Source organism: Pristis pectinata, chromosome 42 (assembly GCF_009764475.1).
Source record: "Pristis pectinata isolate sPriPec2 chromosome 42, sPriPec2.1.pri, whole genome shotgun sequence".
In the NCBI taxonomy this organism is placed as follows: Eukaryota; Metazoa; Chordata; class Chondrichthyes; order Rhinopristiformes; family Pristidae; genus Pristis; species Pristis pectinata.
The window spans coordinates 4,028,422-4,038,080 of NC_067445.1; the positions used below are offsets into that span (position 1 = coordinate 4,028,422).

The 9,659-nt window shown below is 54.6% G+C and overlaps 1 protein-coding gene across 1 annotated transcript; it reads left to right on the top strand.

The window, feature by feature from the left end:
• The first annotated feature begins 4,359 nt into the window (after positions 1-4,359).
• Positions 4,360-7,108, top strand: LOC127566490 (tubulin alpha-1A chain-like). Its single transcript, XM_052008921.1, has 5 exons — positions 4,360-4,383; positions 4,799-5,021; positions 5,121-5,269; positions 5,416-6,096; positions 6,725-7,108. Exons 1-5 carry the CDS (start codon positions 4,381-4,383, stop codon positions 7,019-7,021), a joined length of 1,353 nt encoding a protein of 450 aa, XP_051864881.1. The 5' UTR covers positions 4,360-4,380; the 3' UTR covers positions 7,022-7,108.
• Positions 7,109-9,659: the final 2,551 nt, after the last annotated feature.

The window sequence follows — 9,659 nt, forward strand, 5'->3', positions numbered from 1 at the left end:
TTCCGCATGGTAGGCTTCTTCAGAAGGTCAGAGGCCAAGGGATCCAGGGGGGCTTGGCCATGTGGATTCAGATTTGACTTGCCTGTCGAAAGCAGAGGGTTGTGGTGGAGGGAGTGCATTCGGATTGAAGGGCTGTGACTAGTGGTGTCCTACAGGGATCGGTTTTGGGACCTCTACTGTTTGTGATATTTATTAACGACTTGGATGAGGGGGTGGAAGGCTGGGTTAGCAAGTTTGCAGATGACACAAAGATCGGTGGTGTTGTGGATAGTGTGGAGGGCTGTCAAAGCTTGCAGAGGGATATTGATAGGATGCAGAGCTGGGCTGAGAAGTGGCAGATGGAGTTCAATCCAGAGAAGTGTGAGGTGGTACACTTTGGAAGGACAAACTCCAAGGCGGAGTACAAGGTTAATGGCAGGATTCTGGGCAGTGTGGAGGAGCAGAGGGATGTGGGGGTTCATATCCACAGATCACTGACAATCGCCTCACAGGTGGATAGTGTAGTTAAGAAAGCTTATGGGATGCTGGCGTTCATAAATCGTGGGATCGAGTTTAAGAGCTGCCAAGTAATGATGCAGCTTTGCAAAACTCTGGTTAGACCACACTTTAGTACTGTGTCCAATTCTGGTCGCCTCATTACAGGAAGGATGTGGAGGCGTTGGGGAGGGTGCAGAAGAGATTTACCAGGATGCTGCCTGGATTGGAGAGTATGGATTATGAGGAGAGACTAAAGTAGCTAGGGTTGTTCTCATTGGAGAGGAGGAGGATGAGAGGAGACATGATAGAGGTGTACAAAATATTAAGAGGAATAGATAGAGTGGACAGCCAGCGCCTCTTTCCCAGGGCACCAATGCTCAATACAAGACGGCACGGCTTTAAGGTAATGAGTAGGAAGTTCAAGGGAGATATCAGAGGAAGGTTGTTTTTTCCCAGAGAGTGGTTGGTGCATGGAATGCGCTGCCTGGGGTGGTGGTGGAGGCTGATACGTTGGTCAAGTTCAAGAGGTTGTTAGATAAGCATATGGAGGAATTTAAAATAGAGGGATATGTGGGAGGAAGGGGTTAGATAGTCTTAGGCGCGGTTTAAAGGTCGGCACAACATGGTGGGCCGAAGGGTCTGTATCGTGCTGCATTTTTCCGTGGTTCTATGGTTTATAAAAACCTCCATAAGGTCACCCGTCAGGCTACATTCTGATCAAAGAATCGGGGATTAATAAACCGGGAACACACCTCTCCATCAATTTTCAAGCTACATTCTCGCCGATTTCTACAAATAAGATCCAGCAATCCCATTCAAGCCATGACATCCCTAACGATGGCTAGTCTAGGATAGATTAAACGCGAGAACATCATATCCGCAAAGTGAAGGAGCGGGTCATTGACTTCAGGAAGCGGGGCTGAGTGCACATTCCTGCCTGTATCAGTGGTGCTGAGGGGGAGATGGTCGAGAGCTTCACGTTCCCAGGTGCAAATATCACTGAAAACTCCTCCTGGTCCAACCACGGCCAAGAACGCTCACCAGCGCTTCTACTTCCTCAGAAGGCGAAGGAAATTGGGCATGTCCCCGATGACATACACTAATTTTTACAGATGCACCATAGAAAGCATCCTATCCAGATGCATCACAGCTTGGTCTGGCAGCTGCTCTGAGATCTGTGGACACAGCCCAAGCTCTCACGGAAACCAACGTCCCTTCTATTGACTCCGTCTGCACTTCCCGCTGTCCCGGGAAAGCAGCCATTATAAGATACAAAAGCCTGATAAGACCTACCACCAGGCTCAAGGACAGCTTCAATCCTGCTGTTATCAGACGCTTGAACGGACCTCTCGTACAACTGTTGATCTCCCAATCTACCTCGTCGTGGCCCTTGCACTTCATTTGCCTGCCTGCACGGCACTTCGTCTGTAACTGTAACACTATATTCTGCATTCTGTTTTCTTTTTCACTACCTCGATGTACCCCTGTACGGAATGACCTGTCTAGCTTTAGAGAGGGTGCAGAGGAGATTTACTAGGATGTTGCCTGGATTGGAGAGCACGTCTTATGAGGATAGTTTGAGCGAGCTGGGGCTTTTCTCTTTGGAGAGGAGGAGGATAAGAGGTGACTTGATAGAGGTGTAGAAGAGGCATAGATCGAGTGGACAGTCAGAGACTTCTTCCCAGGGCGACAATGGCTAAAAAGAGGGGGTATAATATTAACGTGATTGGAGGAAGGTATAAGGGGGATGTCAGGGGTAAGTTTCTTTTTACACAGAGAGTGGTGGGTGTGTGGAACGCACTGCCTGCAGAGGTTGTGGGGCCGATACATTAGGGACATTTAAGAGACTCTTAGACAAATGAATGATAGAGAATTGGGGGGGAGGGCTATGTGGGAGGGAAGGGTTAGATGGATCTTAGAGCAGGAGAAAATGTCAGCACAACATTGTGGGCCGAAGGGCCTGTACTGTGATGTAATGTTCTATGTTCGATGGACGGCTTTTCACTGTATCTCGATACACGTGACAATAATAAACCAATTACCAATTCTAATTCCAGAATTGCCAGGGATATCCCCCGGATTTCCGACAGCACTGACCCTCCCCACCACCACCCCTCACCCCCAGACGGAGCAGGCACCTGTCCGTGGCAACTGTCGATCACCCTTTGCACCATCAGACTCCGAATGGATAGTCGGGTGATTGGGGACTGTTCCCAGGACTGGAGACCTGCTCTGTCGTTCTACCTCGCATTAAAATTGGTCGCTCGCACCGTGTCTGAACTGGAATGCAACAAGAAAGATGTACATTTTGTTCATATCGTTTACTTTCACGTTATATTTATTCAATTAAATCCTTCGAACAGCTTTGAATCATTGACATATATTTGTGCTTATAATTCAAAAATCTAAAATTGTTTCAGTACTGTTGTTCATGAATGTTTCAATGCTTCTAAAACAACCCAACCAACGGGTGGACCCGCCGCCTCGCAGCGCTGGAGACCCGGGTTCGATTCCGACCTCCGCCGCTCTGTGTGTGTGTGTGTGTGTGTGTGTGTGTGTGTGTGTGTGTGTGTGTGTGTGTGTGTGTGTGTGTGTGTGTGGAACTTGCACCTTCTCCCTGTGACCGCGTGGGTTTCCCCTGGGTCCCCGCACCCCCACCCTTCCCCACCCCCCCCCCCTCCACGTCCCTAACGACCTGCGGGGTCGGCGCTTTGTGCTTTGGTCGAAATGTGCAGCACTCGTTCAGCGGTGAGGTACCGGTGGTCAGGGGGGACCAGCGTGTCCCTGTACAAGGATCTCTGAAAATGATAGGGCGGCAAGCATTCGGAAGGCAAACGGTCCGCTGCCCTGCAGAAGAGGTTCACGAGGAGGCTGCCTGGATTAGAGGACGTGACCTATAAGGAGAGGTGCGATAGACTTGGGTTGCTTTCTCTGGAGAGGCGGAGGCTGAGGGAAGCCCTGATACAGGTTTATAAAATTACCAGAGGCGCAGATAGAGTAAACAGCCGGTATCTCTTCCCCAGGGTAGTAATGTCAAATAGTAGAGGACATGCATTAAAGCTGAGAGGGGGGAAAGTTCAAAGGAGATGTGCGGGGCAAGTTTTTTACACAGAGAGCGGTGGGTGCCTGGAATGTGCTGCCAGGGGTGGGGGTGGAGGGGTTTAAGAGGCTGTCAGACAGACACATGAACATTCAGGGTTAAAGGCAGATGGACTATTTGCAGGGAGGAGGGTTTTACTTTAATTCAGCATCGTGTTTAGCACATACACTGTGGGCCGAAGGGCCTCTTCCCGTGCTGTACTATGTTTTATAACTAGTTATTCGATCAGAACATTGTAACGGATCAAGCTGGGTGTTGCATTGAACGTTGGGGTGATTTGGGGAGCGTGGCGATGGTATCTCGATGAAGGAAAGTCTGTTCCCCGTGGACCAAACCAAAGCGACTCTCCGCCTGGTTTGTGGCATTCCGGTTATTTCTGCCGAATAAGTGCGCTCGATTTCAGACGTTCAAGGACTGGGTTTTCCAGTAACGAGGCTCTGGGCTGTGGGGCTGATGTCCCGGGTAACTGAGCAGTGGATGGGCGGTGTTGACGGGTTATTGAAGCGTTGGACCATCTGCGCTTCCGCCGAACGGGCGGCGGAGATTCAGGCGGTTCCTTCGTCCGGTTGCGCCGTTCGAATAACAGATCCGCCGCGAACCCCTTGGTTCCGTCACTCGCCCCAGCAACCAATCGGCGTTCTCGCCGCCTTTGTCTCCCCGTTCCACTCCGAACGGTTGGTCCGTCTGCGCCAATCAGAGGGCGGCCCGGCTGGACGCAACGTTCCACCGGGCGGGGTATAAATGGGCGCGTTCGGCGGGAGTTACGGCACATTCGCCGGAGCTGCGCTGACTGGAGGGAGACCATGGTAGGTGTGCCCCGGGCCGCAGTCAGAGGGCGGCCGCACAGAGGGATCCCATGGGGACCAGGGTGTCCCGCCAGTGTATGGGGGGTAGAGGACGAGGTCTCATTGGTGGACGGGGTTTCGGGCGGTGACCCCGCTGGGTGAACGGGTAGGGGGTGAGGAGGGAGACAAGTTACCGGATGGTGTGGGGGAGATGTTACTGGGCGGGGTTCGCGGATCCACATGGGTTGGGAAGGGGGTTTTCGAGCGAGGGGGCAGGGGAGCAACACGCGGCGGCCCTATCCAACGGGAGAGAGGAATCCCCGAGGGGAGACGGTCACAGGACAGCCACAAGGGATTGGGACCGTGTGACTGCGGTCTCGGCCCGCGGTCCTGCGTGAATAACCGGGTCTCCGCTGCTCTCTCTCCCTCTGTCCAGCGTGAGTGCCTCTCAATCCACATCGGCCAGGCCGGAGTGCAGCTGGGCAACGCTTGCTGGGAGCTCTACTGCCTGGAGCACGGGATCCAGCCGGATGGACAGATGCCCAGTGACAAGACCATCGGAGGGGGCGACGACTCCTTCAACACCTTCTTCAGCGAGACGGGGGCGGGCAAGCACGTTCCCCGGGCCGTGTTCATCGACCTGGAGCCCACAGTGATCGGTAAGGGGCCGGCGGTTGTTGGAGAGTTGGTCTCTCAGAGACTTACTGTAGCGTGTGTTCAATTCTCCCGTTCTCTGCTCCCTCTCTCTCCCCCTACAGACGAGGTCCGGACCGGCACCTACCGGCAGCTCTTCCATCCCGAGCAGCTCATCACGGGCAAGGAGGATGCGGCCAATAACTACGCGCGGGGCCACTGCTCCATCGGCAAGGAGATCGTGGACCTGGTGCTGGATCGCATCCGGAAGCTGGTAGGTTGCGGACCGAGTCCCGGTGGCGAATTGTAACTGGCACCCGTTGCGCAGTGTTTAACGTCCACACTTGTCCCACCGCCCTTCCCCATTTCCAGCACCGAGCAGTGCAGCAAACCTCCCGCTCACACCTCTCTCCCCTGCAGGCGGACCAGTGCACGGGACTGCAGGGGTTCCTCATCTTCCACAGCTTCGGCGGCGGCACCGGCTCGGGCTTCACCTCCCTCCTCATGGAGAGACTCTCCGTCGACTACGGCAAGAAATCCAAGCTGGAGTTTTCCGTCTACCCGGCGCCGCAGATCTCCACCGCCGTGGTCGAGCCCTACAACTCGGTGCTCGTCACCCACTGCACCCTGGAGCACTCCGACTGCGCCTTCATGCTAGACAACGAGGCCATCTACGACGTGTGCCGGCGGAACCTGGACATCGAGCGCCCCACCTACACCAACCTCAACCGCCTGCTCGGTCAGGTGGTCTCGTCCATCACCGCCTCGCTGCGCTTCGACGGCGCCCTCAACGTGGACCTGACTGAGTTCCAGACCAACCTGGTGCCCTACCCCCGCATCCACTTCCCGTTGGCCACCTACGCGCCCCTGATCTCGGCCGAGAGGGCATACCACGAGCAACTGTCGGTGGCCGAGATCACCAACTCCTGTTTCGAGCCGGCCAACCAGATGCTGAAGTGCGACCCCCGCCAGGGCAAGTACATGGCGTGCTGCATGCTGTACCGCGGCGACGTGGTGCCCAAGGATGTCAACGCGGCCATCGCCACCATCAAGAGCAAGCGGTCCATCCAGTTCGTGGACTGGTGCCCGACCGGCTTCAAGGTGAGTGCGGCTGGGCTGGTTGAGACCAATCCACAGAAGTCTGGAGATTGAGCCATGTTCCAAAGCGGGACTCCCGCTGATCAGCGGGCACGCACATCCTTGAGTCCCCTGCAAGGACCAGTGTAGGTTCTGCCCCAACCAGTGACCATCCACACTCCATTGGGGTAGATTGAGCTGAGGATTGAAGAAGCGGACTGTCCTGTACCAGTGGGTTGCCCGGTCGCTTGTCTGGATAACCAGCGCCACCTTTTTCCACAGCGAAAGCCGCAAACCTCCCTCTTAAATCCGTCATTCTAAACCAATTCGGCCCATCGCGTGCTTGCTAGCTCTCTTCGCGGTCCCATATCTCCCCACTTAACACTCTGTTACCCTTTGCATCCCCATTGACCTCGCCCTGCCCACGGTAATCTCACGGCGGCCACACAACGTCCCACCACGCCTTGGGAGGGTAGCGAAGGGGAACGTGGCAACTCCACACCCAGAGTCGGTGGTGGGGATGGACCCGGGCCTCTGGAGCCGGGAAGCAGAGGCTCTCCCCCCTGCGCCACAGTGTAGTGTCGGCCGGCGCATCTGGTCTTGAAGCGGTCTGTTTGTGCAGCTGAGCTGAGCGCTGTTCCTCGCCCCGCAGGTTGGCATCAACTACCAGCCCCCGACCGTGGTGCCCGGCGGCGACCTGGCCAAGGTGCAGCGCGCCCTCTGCATGCTGAGCAACACCACCGCCGTGGCCATGGCCTGGACCCGCATGAACCTCAAGTTCGACAAGATGTACGCCAAGCGGGCCTTCGTCCACTGGTACGTGGGAGAGGGGCTGGAGGAAGGCGAGTTCCAGGACGCGCGGGAGGACCTGGCGTCGCTGGAGAAGGACTACGAAGAGGTGGGCGTGGATTCGGCCGACCTGGACAAGAGGGCTGAAGAAGAAGAGTGATTTTATTTTATGCCTAGAAAGTTTGGTTTATTTTTCTTAACACTGATATAAATATGATCTATGAAATTAAATATATTTTAACTTTTAGTTTGGTCTTCTGTCCTTTTTAAAGTTACAGCCGCTTGGTGGGCGTTTGAGAAACGGCGGGGTGGAGATTATTTAAAGTCGAGTTTATTGTAAATGCACGAATCCATGTGTGCACGGGTGCAAAGAAAAACTGACTTGCAGCAGCATCAGAGGCACAGAGCGTTAGAGACACAACATTCACAAGAAAAATATCAATTAAATATAAACACAGTATTTACAAGAGAGACAATTGGAACAGAAGAAAGCAGAGTAAGTTTGTAGTGCAAAGTGGTCCCAGTGTTGCTGTACTGTAGTGATTAGGGTTGTGCCGATTGGTTCAAGAACCGACTGGCTGAAGGGAAGTCGCTGTTCCTGAACCTGGTGGTGTGGAGACTTCAGGCTTCTGTACCTCCTGCCCGACGGCAGCTGCGAGAAGACGGCACGGCCCGGATGGTGGGGGGAATCGTTGATGATGGATGTCGCCTTCTTGAGGCAGCTCCTCCTGTAGATACTCCCGATGGCGGGGAGGGATGTGCCCGTCATGTATTGGGCTGAGTACACTACTCTCCGCAGAATCTTACATTCCTACGCATTCGAATTGCCGCACCAGACCCCGATGCAACCAGTCAGGATACTTTCAACGATACATCCGTAGAAGTTTGTTAGTGCACGGTGACGAGCCGAACTTCCTCAGAGTGTAAAGGCGCTGGCGCGCCCTCCTTGTGATCGCATCTATGTTGTGGGCCCAGGACAGCTCATCAGGGACAGGACAGATTATCGCAAGGACGGGGGTGGTTCCTTGGGAGCTGAAGCCTTGTTCGTCAAAGTGCTCGTGGTCTGGAGGGTCGGCGGTCATTGAAACTGGGACCGTTTTTCCCTGGAGCGGAGGAGGCTGAGGGGCGACCTCATGGAGGTTTATAACAGCACGAGGGGCATCGATAAGGTGGGCGGTCACAAGTCTTTCTCCCCCCAGGGTCGGGGAGTCTAGAGCTAGAGGACACAGGGCTGCATTGGATGCTGGAAATGGGATGCAAACGGTTACAACCATTGGAAATGAAGTAAAGAGGCTTTCCCTCCCATCCGTATCTGACCTGCCGTTTAACGAGACCTCTTACCTTTGAAGGAAGAACGGACAGCTAGAGGAACTCAGCTGGTCAGGCAGCGTCTGTGGAGGGAGAGGGACGGTGAATCTCGAGCCGAGACATCGACCGTCCCTTGCTCCCCCTTCTCACACACACACACACACACACGCACAGACGCTGCTGAACCCACTGAGCTCCGCGTCTGTTATTCCGGAATCTGCTGCCTCGTCTCTCCTTTTGCCTCAGTGCCGCTTCCCTGCACTTACGATCCGACCTTTGACCCACCTACGAGCTAAAATCTATTGCTTCCTGCCTTCAACCAGCAGAGCCTCGGGAAAACTCTTGCGTGCGGAATTCTCGAGTGTTACTGAAGCTCGCGTCTCTGCCCTGAATGGCGGAGATCTGTTCTGACACCCCATTCGGTGGGAACGTGCATTCTGCGCGCTCCCTGCTCCGCTCGTCGGTCATTTGCAGCTTCAATGAAATCGCCCGTCACCTTTCTAAACCCCAGTTTCTGTCATCCCAAACTGCTGCATCTCTCCATATGGAAAACCCACCATCCCGGGAATCAATCTGATGAGCATTCGCCGCGTTCCCTTGGTCACCTGTGTGTTCTCTCCAACCATGGAGCATGTTCTTTCCAACCACGGAGCGCCCACTTTTTACACTGTTCATCACAGTCCCATCAACTCCACCCCACCCCCCTCCAAGATTCTACCCCTCACCCACACACTGTGGTTGGGACGTGGGAGGGAACTGGATCATCCGGGGGTGGCGAACAGGGAAAATCTGTAAAGTTTCCCCATCTACAACCCCAGATGTGGGCGAAGCTGCTCTATAAATAGTGTGACTATTTATTAGTCACATGTACATCGAAACACACAGTGAAATGGGTCTGCCTGCGTTACTGAGAGTGTTCTGGGGGGGTGGGGGGCAGCCCGCAAGTGTTCCTACTCTTCCGGCGCCAACATAGCAACCTCCCAACCTGTACGTCTTTGGAACCGGAGGAAACCCACGCAGACACGGGGGAGAACGTACAAACTCCTTCCAGCGGCCGGAATTGAACCTGGGTCACTGGCGCTGTAATAACGTTATACGCTAACCGCTGACGCTGACACTGGACGCACGCATACGCATACGCGTACACACACACACACACACACACACACACACACACACACACACACACACACACACACACACACACAAACACACACCGGCCGAGGTCGGGTCCTCTGACACTGTAAGGCAGCAGCTTTACCCGCTGCGCCAATCTGCCAACTCCAACACATAGCCACCAAAGAGGCATCAGAATCTTTCCAGCTGGCTGGGTAGACTGTTTTAACAGCTACAAGTCTCCCTGGAACGAGTTCATCTTGCAAACGCCGCCCTCGAGAAACTCCCCTCAGCAACCTTATCCTCCCTAGACCAGGGCGCCGCTTGCCTTTATCCGACGCCCCCACCTCCTTATCTGCGCCTCTCCAGCTTCT